We start from the raw sequence: 14375 nt of genomic DNA, 5'->3' as shown, positions 1-14375 counted from the left end.
CTTCGATTTTTAAAAACGAGGCTGTTTAACTTAATACTGTCATTCTGTATAGATGACTAGTGATATCTAATAGAATTTACTGCAATTACAGAAATAATCTGTACTGTCCATTTCAGTAGCCACTAGACGCAAGAGGTTCTCGAGCACTTGAAGTGTGGCTTATGCAACTGAGGCACTGTTTTTCTAATTGTATTTAACAAACTTAAATTTAGCTAACTAGTGGGTACTGTACTGGACAGAGTGCTGCTAAATCAAGTTGTTAATAACCGCACATTGTCAATTCCTCTGTGGGTAACTGGCATCAACCTGTCTTTTTCAAGATACACTTCTTTCATCAGGAACTTCTCTTTGTAAATTGTTCTTTCCTGAAATGAAGACATCAAGTTTAAATGTCACCATATCTCTGCTGCTTTTCCATAAAGTAAAAATGTTTTAATGGTGTAAAATAAGGATGGCCTCTGGGAGGCACTGTTGGCATAATTTTCTGTTATCAAAAGGGGCAATCGTATCAGTTACTGCTTGCATAAAAGATGAATAAAGTTCTAGCAGATCATAAAAAGACCCTCTCTTATCAACATACTCTGAGTCTGAGCTGGCTGAGAACCCAATCTGATTCTAACTTCAGAATAAACAAACATGATTTTTGGTGGATGCAATTCCCATTCCAAATACATCTTTGTATTTATGAGTGTGATAGTAATCGATGGATCCTTTTCAACAAAAAGCCACCTGATAGCAACATTTCATAATTCCTAAGTGACAGTCTTAGGAAACACCTGTTAAAATATATGAAAATTGGTCCCTGGTTATCTGTCATAGCTTAACTCCTTATCTTAACCAGATTTCCATTCTCTCTTTTGAAAAGGTGCAGAACGTGTAATTACCTTGAAAATGGAAATTCCTGGATCAATGCCACCTCTCATTCAAGAAATGCTGGAGAATTCTGAAGGACATGAACCCTTGACCCCAAGTTCAAGTGGGAACACAGCAGAGCACAGTCCTAGCATCTCACCCAGCTCAGTGGAAAACAGTGGGGTCAGTCAGTCACCACTCGTGCAATAAGACATTTTCTAGCTACTTCAAACATTCCCCAGTACCTTCAGTTCCAAGATTTAAAATGCAAGAAAAAACATTTTTACTGCTGCTTAGTTTTTGGACTGAAAATATATTAAAACTCAAGAAGGACCAAGAAGTTTTCGTATGTATCAATATATATACTCCTCACTGTGTAACTTACCTAGAAATACAAACTTTTCAAATTCTAAAAATATCAGCCATTTCATGCAACCAGAAACTAGTTAAAAGCTTCTGTTTTCCTCTTTGAACACTCAAGATTGCATGGCAAAGACCCAGTCAAAATGATTTACCCCTGGTTAAGTTTCTGAAGACTTTGTACATACAGAAGTATGGCTCTGTTCTTTCTATACTGTATGTTTGGTGCTTTCCTTTTGTCTTGCATACTCAAAATAACCATGACACCAAGGTTATGAAATAGACTACTGTACATGCCTACCTACGTTCAAAAAGATAACTGTCTTGCTTTCATGGAATAGTCAAGACATCAAGGTAAGGAAACAGGACTATTGTACAGTATGACAAGATAAGACTGAAGATATTCTAATTTAGTTAGTATGGAAGCTTGTCTTTGCTCTTTCTGATGCTCTCAAACGGCATCTTTTATTTCATGTTGCCCAGTAAAAGTATACAAATTCCCTGCACTAGCAGAAGAGAATTCTGTATCAGTGTAACTGCCAGTTCAGTTAATCAAATGTCATTTGTTCAATTGTTAATGTCACTTTAAATTAAAAGTGGTTTATTACTTGTTTAATGACATAACTACACAGTTTAAAAAAAAATTTTTTTTTACAGTCATGATAGCCTCCAAGGCAGAAACACTTTTCAGTGTTAAGAAGTTTTTGTTTACCTGTTCACAAGCCATTAGGGACATTTCATGGGATAATTAGCAGGCTGGTCTACCACCTGGACCATGTAACTCTAGTGTCCTTCCTGATTCACGCCTAATATTGGGATTTTTTTTCCAGCCTTCTTGATGCCAAGGGGCTAATATTAACTCCCAAAGACACAGGCATAGAATCTGACTCCTTTGACCTTGTTCAATCAATCACTATGAAGCAGAGTGAAAGCTGTGGTAGAGTGGTTAACAGATACAAGTGTCAGTTTCTTAGTTCTCATTTAAGCACTAGTGGAATTTTTTTTTTTTATATATATATACTAGCAAGTCTGTGATGTACTTTCACTGGCTCTGTTTGTACATTGAGATTGTTTGTTTAACAATGCTTTCTATGTTCATATACTGTTTACCTTTTTCCATGGAGTCTCCTGGCAAAGAATAAAATATATTTATTTTAAAGGTGTGTGGGAGCCTTTACTACACCTTTATCCTCAGTAAAGAGACAGAGAACACAGTTCCATTTTTAATGTTTAAATTTCATTTCAAAAAGCAGGTCTGTAGTTTGTAACCATGACAGTTAAAATCTGTGCTAATGCACGGCAGTCTATAACAATTCTACAAGCCAATCAGACAGACAGTACGTGACATTTCAATGAGTAAAAAAGAGCATAAAACTGTATGTGTAAGAACAAAATGTTAAAAGGCCTACCACAATAATAAAAATCCATCATCAATTACATCATCACATTAAAATAAGCCAGATGTACAAAAGTCTGAGACAGAAAAGACAAAAGGACAACACAAGATATTTGTTGAAAAACGTTTGTTTGTGCTCTTTGGGCACTTAATTAAACATTGCAAAATCGACATCTTCTTCTTCTTCTTCATCAGACTCTGCAAAATATTTTACTTCTTTCCTAGCCCGACCGGTTCGTGGCAGAGAAGGTGGCTCAGAAGGGAAGTCTGAGGGGAAGATGTCCACATCTGAATCCTGATCAAAGGATGTTTTCTTCGGTTTCTAGATATTTTTTTTCAATAGATTAGCTTAGAGTTAAAAGTTATTAAAAGAAATAAAGACTAGTATGAAGAACTATCACTCCTTAAACTTCACTTATGTTTAGGAAGTATTACAAATAATGGAACTTTTAAAATTAGAGTCGCAATGCTAACCTAAGTGTAAGACCAGTTACCTTATTTTTTGGAGGAAAAAGATTACATACAGTAATTCACCACCTGGGTGGTTTCATATTTACCAAGTTCTAGCCTGAAAAATGTAACACATTTCTAAAATTATATTTTACCCAAGAAGTATGCACAATGCCCAGATTAGTAAAAATTCAAGCTGTCCTATTGCTAAGTACATATCAAGAATTCATGGGAGGAAACAAGACTCCTGCACCATGTGGAGTATGCACTGTTAAGTGTTTTAAAAAATGCAAAGCATCACCGAGGTGGACCTGAGACACAGAAGATGACTGGATGGAAAAGGTCAGTGTGGAAATCAACATAAAGCTATGATCATCTACATTGGTATTTTTAAGTTTTACTAGGAAGAGAAAAAAAGGGATGGAGGCAGCTGATGTCATTCATTTACCTAAAAAAAAAAAGTGTACTTCTGGAAAAGGGTCAGACTAATTGGGAAAATTAGCCACAGTCAAATGAATTCAATTAAAAAAAAAAATCAAATTAGCCCTGGTCAAATAAATCCAAGTTAAAAGGAAACAGTCTTTAGTCTGAAAAATAATATTTTAGTCTGAAAGTCTAATATTTAGGTAACATAACAGTACTATAGCTCAATGGATGAAATGGAAGATTCTAAGTAGGTTAATTTATAGCACACTGTTACTTAGAAAATAGTCCTGATTATATAAATTTATACTTCGATAATTCCTTAACCATATCATATACAAGCCCCATACTGATATGAGATGCTAGGTGGAAAGCTGTTCCAGGACTGTAGTAATAAGCAAACTAAGTCAGTTACAGATCTGTTTCTAAAAAGCCATGCACTAATGTGCAATGATGTTCCCAGTTACCTTGCTTGCTGTTTTGGATGTTTTCCTGCCAGGGTTATAGTCGCCTTCATTTTCAGAGCCAGATGCTTTCCTTTTCTTTGCCCCTCGGCCTTTACCTTAAAATGATACAAAAGGTTTTTTCTTCCATGGTTAAGTGCAATATAAAAAGACAAATGCCACAACATTGTAGTTTATTTCTTTGGCATGCCCAATCAGTGGAACACTGCAGTCCTGATCTCTTACTACGAGTGATTATAAACAACTTGGCAGTAGCATTTCAATTCTGGGGTTGACATGACCAAAGACTTTTTCACAAATACGTTTAAACTAGTGGGAAAGTCCCAAAGACAAATTTTAATGATGAATCCCTTCATACATAAAACATCTGTATTTGCTATGTGGTCCTTGAGCCTGAAAAGGAAATACCTTGGAAGAGTATTTCTTAAATTACATGTGACTTAAAATTTTTTTTAAATTTCTAATTTGTCATGGGCCAATACTTTTAAAAACACAACACAAATTACTAAAAAATGTAATCACATGCTGTTTTATTAACACAAAATTATCATAAACGTCTAAATGTTTACTCAGTTTTACTTATCAAAGACTAGTAACAACCAATTGCATATCCCACGTTGAGTGGCACCATCTGAGAACCACCAGTATTGACTATAAAATGTCAAATACATATTCCTTCTCAGACCTAGACTTGGCACATGCAGCACTTTTTTCACCTACCTAACCTCTTATTCTCATCATTGGAGGTGAAAGGAGAAAAGGTAATATTTAAGTAGTGGCCAGATGTTCTCCATCCCACAACGATGCCAATGAAATAAAATAGAACTAAACAGCAATTAATTTCAAATCTTTAAAAATTCCTTGACAGCTAGATTGGACAAGTACAAAGATAGCCTTACATAATCTTGGGATGTCATATTTGATCAAATTAATCAGGGAAATAGCATTTTTGAATTTATAAAGGCTTTCAATCCTGCATATCTTGAGTACTACCTTCCCAGTCACTATGATTCTTTTCCACTCTATTATCCCCATTTCCCTTTGGTCTACAGCTCCTTATCCCAGCCACTTCTTTAAGAAATAGAAGAAACACACTGAGGAAGATATCCTTCAGTTGAATAAAAGATGGAGCAGCTACCCTCAGAGCATATCATGTCTTACAAACATATTTTATAAAGCATCTTTAAGGGCTTTCCAGATTCTGGAGACAAAGAAGGGATGCCATGGAGAACTGGAGCTGGTTCCTTGTGTGGTCCTGAGTACAGTTATTTCTTAGGTGAGAAAAAAAGTTCTAGCCTAAGAGTCCTGGATCTACACCATTACAATAAGTGTCACAGTTTAGTTAGTGTGGAGTGCTAATCTGACTTTTTAATAACAACTTTCAGTGAGTTGGCTGCAGGGGAGAATTTGGAACATTCTTAGGGATTCTTATTTAACCTCTTGGAGCCTCAGTTTTTTTTAATTTGTAAAACAAAGTGACTGAACTAAATTGCTATACCTCCTTTGGACTATATTCAGCACTGATTCCTAGACACACTGCTTACTGAGGAGTAAAGCAATTTAAAACAAAATAGATACTTAGCCTCTCTAAATTCAATGAGGTAGAAAAAATTCCATCTTTTCCATACAGTATATGTTTAAAGGGTTATAAGAAGATAATCCTCACCTTTTGGTGTTGTAGTCTTCTTTGGAATGCCAAATTCTGAATCTGAGTCAGAGTTTACAGCCTCTACTACTTTCTTCTGTTTGGGAGCTCTCTTGGGCTTAGGGGCTGTATCTGAAGACGGTTTTCCTAGTAAGCAAATTTCCATTTCACAGGTCAATATACTTACCAACAAACCAAACTGAAGAGAGTCCTCTATAAATGGAATTTCTCATAGCTGATTAGAAACTGAGTTGCCTGGCTGGGCGCAGTGGCTCACACCTGTAATCCCAGCACTTTGGGAGGCCAAGGTGGGTGGATCACCTGAGATCAGCAGTTCAAGACCAGCCTGGCCAACATGGTGAAACCCCATCTCTACTAAAAATACAAAAATTAGCTGGGCATGGTGGTGGGTGCCTGTAATCCCAGCTACTTGGGAGGCTGAGGCAGGAGAATCGCTTGAACCCAGGAGGTCATAGTGAGCTGAGATCACGCCACTGTACTCCAGCTGGGCAACAAGATCAAAACTCCATCTCGAAAAAAAAAAAAAATTGAGTCGCCTTAATGAAATGGTTTCTCTCTGCTTGGCGGAAAGTAAAGGCAAACAATTTCTCATAGATGACAAAATGCTTTTTATTTAATTATGTATAATTTGCCCTTAGGTAATACAATTAAGACATTTTAAGGAAGAGCCATTAAAAATAAATTAAGCAGTAACTTTTAAATATAGTCATGACAAAAGAGTAGCATATTTGATAAATTAATTATAACCCAAGTATAACCACAGATTAAGTCCTAACTTTTAGAATGTTTTAGAGAAAAAAAAATGTATGGGATCCTCAAATACAATGAATAGAAACCAACTCACTTCCATTCAAAAGCTGAAATCCAGAGTTGGCATTTTTATGTGGAAAGAAATATAAAGTCCTAGATAAGTAGACAATAGATACAAGACCTTTGCTTTGTTGAATTTTGAAAAACAGACCTTGTTTTACAGCTTTATCTGCACTTCTATGTGAAAACTGATAAATCAGGCCAGTTGCAATGGCTCACACCTGTAATCCCAGCACTTTGGGAGGCCAAGGCAGGCGGATCACCTGAAGTCAGGAGTTTGAGACCAGCCTACCCAACATGGTGAAACCCCATCACTACTAAAAATACAAAAAATTAGCCCAATGAGGTAGCATGTGCCTGTAGTCCCAGCTACTTGGGAGGATGAGGCAGGGGAATCACTTTAACCCAGGCAAGGGAGGTTGCCGTGAGCCAAGATCCTGCCACTCCACTCCAGCCTTGGAGACAGAGCAAAACTCTGTCTCAAAAAAGAAAAAAAGAAAAGGAAAAAAACTGATATATCACTTTTTGTGTAATTAAGAAAACCTAATTTGGAAGAAAATATATTAACTGTAGACTTTGTTTAAAAAAAAAAACAAAAAAACAACCTATGCTGATTCGATGGAAAATGTATATCTGTCACAATTTGAGACACTACAAATTAGGCCCCTCATGAGCCAAGAGCAGGAGGAGCCCTAGGAAAGTGGCACCCACATTGTGTGGTTTTTCCCACCTGAGTCTTCAAGACTGTATCTACCACAAGAACCACAGGGCAGCTCCTGGCAGGGAGTATAAACTCAGCCAGGTTTTCTAGGAACCACTTTTTTTTCCTTTGCTTGGAGTTACATGGCACTTTCAATTCTACCAGGCAAACAGGTCAGATATCTGAGTACTACGGCTGCCTTTCTGCTGTAAACTATTGGAACTACAGAATTTAACTTGTATAATATATGCAATTTGGAGTTAACGCAGACAATCCCACAGATGGATGTCATGCATCCTCTTCTTGAAATGATATTTTAATTGGAATTGTATTTTGTAAGGGAGGCTAGAGGAAGGTCGAGGACTTGCTGGGGTCCCTGAAATCACACCACACAGGCAGTCACCTATTCAACTTAGACAAGGCCAGTTCAGCTACTGAAGAAGGAAGCAAGTAGAATAGGTGCCATGACATTCTAGCCTTTTAGTCATGCTAAACTCATCAGGTTAAATATGGGTGAACAGTTCTATGAAGGAAACGGGGTATGTCTCAATAAGTAATACGTGCTCCTAAGTTTTCAGGGTGTTTATAAGATGCTCATATGAAGATTATTTTAAAAAGATGTTTTTTGATTGTTCTGTTGTTATGTGAGATGGAGTCTCACTCTACCGTCCAGGCTGGAGTGCAGTGTTGCCATCTCAGCTCACTGCAACCTCTGCCTGCCAAGTTCAAGTGATTCTTGTGCCTCAGCTTCCTGAGTAGCTGGGACTACAGGCATGCATGTGCCACCACACCAGGCTAATTTTTGTATTTTTAGTAGAGATGGGGTTTCGCCATGTTGGCCAGGCTGGTCTCAAACTCCTGAACTCAAGTGATCTCTGACTGCCTCGATCTCCCAAAGTTCTGGGGTTACAGGTATGAGCCACTGTGCCCAATCTGATTGTTTTTTTAAAGAAAGAGAAATTAGAGAGTCTATCTCAATTTGGGTTCCCCAGATTTGGGCCAATCTGCCTAATCCTAGAGTAAGGATTTAAGTATAAGTATTTATTTGAGAGGTAAAGGAAAGGGAGACAAAAATGAGACAATGAAGAGAAGGCAGCCAGTAATGGGTAAGTTATCAAGCCAATCATCACTCTAGGAGCTTAATTCCACGAGAAATTTTTGAGAGCCAGTGTGAAACACACATCCCACAGTTGGCTCACATGAGAGGCAAGGACACTGAGATATTTACAGAACAACTTTCCTCAATTCACTAGTTAAAGGCAGCTAGGAGCAGGGGAGCGTTAATATTCCAGCACAGTGGCAAAGAGGAAGTCCTCAGGCAAAGAATGCAGACGTTGCCCAATGTGCACTAAGTGGTAAGGGCACTGGGACATAAGGTCACCCAGTGTGTTGGCTACAGAGACTCTTGCAGATAACCAATTTCTCAATATGGTTCTAGTGCAGTCAGAGTAAGCAGGACTTTTCAAAATTGTTGTTCTACTACCTTCAATACACGTGTGTCTGTAATGAGGTTGTCTGTGTGCATTTTTATAGTCCTTGAGGGAACAATCCGTATTATTTACTTGCTATCTTAAGTAGCACACATCTCAATTAGATTTGTGGGGTTTTTTTTAAGTGTCATCCTTCAAACACAAAGCACAAATACTGGCCTCTTTCAGGAAGACCAAGGTACATATATCTTGGTACTAGTAAGAGATTCATTAATCAACTCAAAGTGCTTTGTGGCCAATCTAAGGCTATGAAAAAGAGAGAAGCTGCATGACTCACGTAGAAAAAGAGGACCTCCACTGAACTGACCAATCCCTCCACATAAGGAGTTGAGTAATGATCAACAAAGATAACAGAAGCAGGCTACTAGCAAGACAAAATTTTAATCTCCATTACAACCTAACTACAAGGGAGCTTTTCTAGAAAGCTATCTTTAGATATCAATGCATGGGATTATTTTATAATTACAACAGCTTTAAAATGAAGTCTTAAAGAAATTTTATTAATTCCCTCACATGGTTGGAATTTTATTAATTCCCTCACATGGTTAGAAAACAAGAGAGGTTCTCCTTGTAAGCATTTATACTTGTTTTATGATAAAAAATGCAAATAGTTTCAAATTAAGTTACATTTCCTTTTACATTAACTATCTATGCAATGCTTAACTCAATCAAATATAAGTACATACCCTTTTTAGCAGCTACTGTTTTACTTGGAACTTTATCTATCTGTTTCAGACCAAATGATGGTGAAAAAACAGAAGCAGAATCTTCTTCATTACTGTCAAATTTAGCTGAATCTAAAAATTGCAAAGCCTTCTTTTAGTAAAGAGATATTATAAAGATCTCTCAGTAAACTTTGACTCTTAACTGATGACTTCTCTTTAGCTAGACAATTGATCTTATGTTACTATTTTGTGACCAGATAATCCACAATATACAAACAGCAGAAAATAAAACATATCAGTTATACACCAAAAATGTTAACTCTGTGGTTAAATAACACAGAAGTGCATAAAGTAGTAAAAATTAAAAGTACTAAATGTTAAATATTTAAAACATAACTGACCAATTCAAAAATACATGCTGACAATTTATTTTAAAATGAGATATGAAAATGTTCCACTGGATTATTTTAGTACCTACATAAATAATACTATTAACCATTTCAGGAATATCAGTAAAAATGTTTAAATCTAAAAGAATAGTAAGTATTCCTATTTTTAAATAAATTATTGAAGACTAATTTAAAAGGCAGACAGGCTTATCTTCAGTTTACTTTTGCATGCAAATTAGTTTAATCAATCTGTTCTTCCCTAACACCATAGCACAAACTTTTAAAATAGCTACTTGGATGTAAATAAATATGTTTATACAACTCTTTTGACACACTGTCAAAAATGAGTATCTATACATATAGAACATGTACCAAATATGTCTAAATGTATAGATGTGTGTATTAAAAAATGATAGTGAATAAATTAAATGACCTTAAAAATTCCATACACAAAAAAATATAGGAAACAAAAAGTATATACACCAATTAAATTTGTTCTTACGAAGGTTTTAATCTCTCAGGTAACTAGGATTTAGTAAAACCAATCTGCAATCCTACTGGTGCCCTTACAGATTTAGAAAGCTGTCGTATATACATTCACATTGCCATGAAAATCAAATTTCAAGCTTTCAAAATTTCATTATTTCTTGTCTCTCATTAAAACACTACACACACACTCACACCCATAAACAAAGATAAGCATTTGCGTGTCCACCTAAATGCTTCCATAATGCCTATTTTGACCAATGAGTTAGGAATCACCTCAGAAAAAGTAGAGAAATCTTATTATCTTGGAGCAAAATATAAAAAGGAAGTTTCCTACTCGTAAAAAATTCTGAAGCTAAATCATTACCTAACGATTTATTTACTGTTTTCTCTCCACCACTAAAAGCAAAAATACAATAACCAATGAAAAGACTAAATGAACATACCATCTTCTGACTTCTGAGAATATGAAGGAAATGAAAAGAGATTTCCAAAATCCTGACTTTTTTTGTCATGCAAAGATTTTCTATTAGAAAGAAAAGAAATACCACAGAGGATACAATTTAAGTATCTGATTTCAATCCTGATAAATTATATATAATACATACTGCAGGATTATAATCACAGAACAAAACTTTAGTTTTCATTTCTTTCTCTGTTAAAGACAGGGTAATAAAACTCTTTCTCTCTTATGTGTAAAAGTGTGCACACATATCCATAATCCATATGCACACACCATATATGCACACAGACACCATACAAATCAATTATTTAATATAAAAAAGAATGGAAACTAAGCAATGGTTTAAAGTTATTCAAAATACTATTAAACCAAATTCTATAGTTGATAGAAATAACCATTCCAGAATTTACAGTCAGCAAACTATGGACAAAAACCCAAGGAGAAAGACAGAAACCCCATCACACCAGGCAACAATCCTATTTCTAATTCAAGACTACAGGTGGGCAATTATTTCAGAATCTGGTGAAGGCCAACTGTAATACGTGAGAAAATACTTTTTAAAAAATCGAAAATAGTTCACAAACCTCAAATCCCAGATGTGTTCACGCTCACCAAAAGCAAGAAAAATCTATCGAGGCCAAATTCAGGGAAGAAACAAACCTCCCAATTCTAAGGACTTAGTAAGTTTTCTCAAAACCAGGGGGTGTCCAACTATATCCCATGGGCCTGCTGCCTATTTTTGTAAATAATATTTTATTGGAACATGGCTACACTCATTTATTTACATATCATTTATGGCTGTTTTTTTACTAGAATGGCAGCATTAAGAAGATGTGACATAAACAATATGGCCCACAAAGCCTAGTAAATAGCCATTTACTATTGAGCCCTTTATGGAAAAAGTTTGCCAATCCTTCCTTTAAACTACAGCAACTGTGATGGGAACAGCCACAATATTAACAAAATTGATTCCTTCATGAAGAAGACCTTGCCTAGAATAACAATTTCTTAGAAGAGTTCACTATAATATCTGTGGCAAATGTTTACAACTAACTATACCACATCACCAAATAGCATTACTTACTCTGGAGTGGCTTTTGATTTGCCTGGTGAAAATGTATATTCGTCTTTATCTAACCCATCTGAAGGAATAAATTCATCTTCCCCATCATTTGTTATGGGAGATGCTTTAACTTTCAATTCCTCTAAATCATTATTGTCATCATCATCATCATCAGCATCATCATCCTCTTCTTCTGAGAAATCAAATGTGTATTTAGGTCTTTCGGCTAGGAGGAAAAATAAAAATGAATGTTAAAACTCAAATCCTAGCTTTATATACATGAAATATTATTACTGATAAAGCATTTAAAGTATATTCCGACCATCTCTAAAAATACCATAAGAAAAAAAGGCAAGCATTTACAGAATAAAAGCCAACAACTTTGGCCTTAGTTATTTGGTAGTGTTAATGTCTGTCTTACACTTTCCAGGAGGCTACCAGATAATACTGTGCATGTTAGGAGAGCATAAAGTAATGTACTTATTGATATACTTAATTAAAGACGCTAAGGAAAGTAGTCAATGGCCTTGTCTCATACAGCCATTATACAAATGACAACAAATACAATGTTTCCCATATTTGCAATCACAAACAACAAATTTCACAGTTATTTTAAAAGTGCTAAACTTTCTTGTTTTTTGACACAGAGTCTTGTTCTGCTGCCTGGGCAGGAAATGCAGTGGTATGATCGTAGCTCACTGCAGCCTCAAACTCCTGGGCTCGAGCAATCCTCACCCCTCAGCCTACTGAGTAGCTGGGACTACAGGTGTGCCACCATGCCTGGCTGATTTTTAAGAAAAAATTTTTTAGACACAGGGTCTTGCCATGTTACCCAGGCTGCTCTTGAACTCCTGATCTCAAGTGATCCTCCCTCCTCAGCCTCCCAAAGTGTTGAAATTACAGGTGTGAGTCACAGTACCAACACCTAAACTTTCTCTTAACTTTTTGGATAAAAACTTCTATCTTCGCTTCAGAGTTAGTTTTAGTATGAAATAACAGAGTAATTTTTTAGATGAATGAGAAAAGACAGGAGACATAAAGATCTCAATATATTCAAAAAACAATAATACAATGCCTAAAAAGATACCAATTATAGTGAAAGGCATATTGCTATAAAGCAAGTATGTTTGATTATAATTTCTAGCATGTATTATGGAATAAAATTTTTAAATTACTTGGATGTTATATAATTTTACACTTCACTTTTGATGTATGTAAATACAGTTTTAAAGCATTTAATAAACAATTTTCATTTAACTTAAACTACTCTTATTAAAGATTCACCTATATTATGCTACCTATGTACACTAGGGAAAGAAATTCAATCACCTGGTGATTACAGAACCAAAGAATTTAAGGTCTGATATATAATTAAAAATGTATCTCTCAGAGGTAAACACCCACAATGTTGTATCATTCATTTTAATAAATTAGGACAAATTTTCAAATAACAAAATTTCAGAAGAAGGTACAAAATAGAAAACTCACTAGATGTTAATAATGTCAACATTTCTCGGTAATGAAAATTCAGAAAGGATCAAATTATATTCTTATAAGTACTATATTACTATAATAGCAAAATGGGGTTTTGCAGTTCACCCATACCACTATCATTATCTAAAAGAGAACTATGTACTCAGACTTCTAAAGCAGGAGGAAATTTTTTATGATACAAGGGGTAGGAAACCAAACAAAAAACCACAAAGCACTTCTAATATTAATAGATCTATCATTGCTGGTATTGTGGCAAGGTACATTTTTTCCCAAACATCTTCAAACTGTGGAAGGCATATAAACTAAACTTTATAATAAAAATCAGTAAGGAAACATGATTCACTTTAGAGAAATGTATGTCCAACTTTGCTAGAAAGATCATTCTATAAAGCATTTTTTTCTTCTTCCTAACTGTAATGTCTGAAATAGTAATGGCTTAGTACTTAAACAACACTGATAATACTAACAATACCAACATATAGGTTAAACTGTAATATACAGTAATATTAAATTACTGTCACTGTTAATATTAAATTGTGTTACAATACCGGCTGCTCTCCTAAGCAAAGAATCTCTTGGAATAACCACAGGTTCTGTTTCTTCCAAGTCACTTTCTGACTTGGATTCATCATCTGACCAAGGATTCCGTTTCTTCACTTTCTTTGCACTAGGTTTACCAGATGATGTGGGTGTTTTTCTCACTCTGGTACCTAAAAGCAAAAGAATAGCAATAAAGTATGTATCCATATTTATACAAATGTCATTAGTAAAAATAAAATTGTTATAATGAAAAGTTCATTAAAAATAATAAATATTTATTAAAATTGAAGGCATTATTTCAACTACAGAAAAAGAGTACAATCTAGTAATACTCTATACATATGGTTTTTCTCTCTCATACACAAAACTATAATAATTTCTCACCAGGCTCCTTCTTCTCCCTTTTGGGTTTGGGGCCTTTGTTTATAGGAGCTGACGGAATCAATGCCTCTTCTCCTGCACCTTCTACTGACACTCCACTGAATTCTTCATCAAATTCCACTTTTACTGCTGCAGTATCAAGATCACCCTACATAATAAAAAGAAAATCAAACCACGAGCAAAAATAAAAACATCGCATATTTTAGAGATAGTTTCAATCAACAGATAGCTCCTCCAAATCAGGTAAGTTTAAAAACTGTGATTCTGACGAGGTCCTAATAGC

The 14375-nt window shown here is 35.3% G+C and overlaps 2 protein-coding genes across 6 annotated transcripts in view; one reads left to right on the top strand and one right to left on the bottom strand.

The window, feature by feature from the left end:
- The window catches only part of RARB (retinoic acid receptor beta), a 424940-nt gene extending 422569 nt beyond the window's left edge, over window positions 1-2371 (top strand). For all 4 annotated transcript variants that reach the window (XM_030933177.1, XM_030933192.1, XM_010358001.2 and 1 more), the window contains exon 8: window positions 866-2371. In XM_030933177.1, the coding sequence (XP_030789037.1) occupies window positions 866-1062 (197 nt within the window). In that variant the 3' untranslated portion in view covers window positions 1063-2371. The remainder of the gene's footprint in view (window positions 1-865) is intronic.
- Window positions 2372-2422: 51 nt separating this feature from the next.
- Window positions 2423-14375, bottom strand: part of TOP2B (DNA topoisomerase II beta) — a 67710-nt gene continuing 55757 nt past the window's right edge. For both annotated transcript variants that reach the window (XM_010358002.2, XM_010358003.2), the window contains exons 29-36: window positions 14096-14240; window positions 13720-13881; window positions 11699-11903; window positions 10598-10677; window positions 9298-9408; window positions 5612-5737; window positions 3949-4043; window positions 2423-2930 (exon numbers count right to left, since the gene is read on the bottom strand). In XM_010358002.2, the coding sequence (XP_010356304.1) occupies window positions 2757-2930; window positions 3949-4043; window positions 5612-5737; window positions 9298-9408; window positions 10598-10677; window positions 11699-11903; window positions 13720-13881; window positions 14096-14240 (1098 nt within the window). In that variant the 3' untranslated portion in view covers window positions 2423-2756. The remainder of the gene's footprint in view (window positions 2931-3948; window positions 4044-5611; window positions 5738-9297; window positions 9409-10597; window positions 10678-11698; window positions 11904-13719; window positions 13882-14095; window positions 14241-14375) is intronic.

The sequence above is a fragment of the Rhinopithecus roxellana genome, chromosome 1 (assembly GCF_007565055.1).
Source record: "Rhinopithecus roxellana isolate Shanxi Qingling chromosome 1, ASM756505v1, whole genome shotgun sequence".
Classification (NCBI taxonomy): Eukaryota; Metazoa; Chordata; class Mammalia; order Primates; family Cercopithecidae; genus Rhinopithecus; species Rhinopithecus roxellana.
This window is presented reverse-complemented; position numbering and strand designations above follow the sequence as displayed.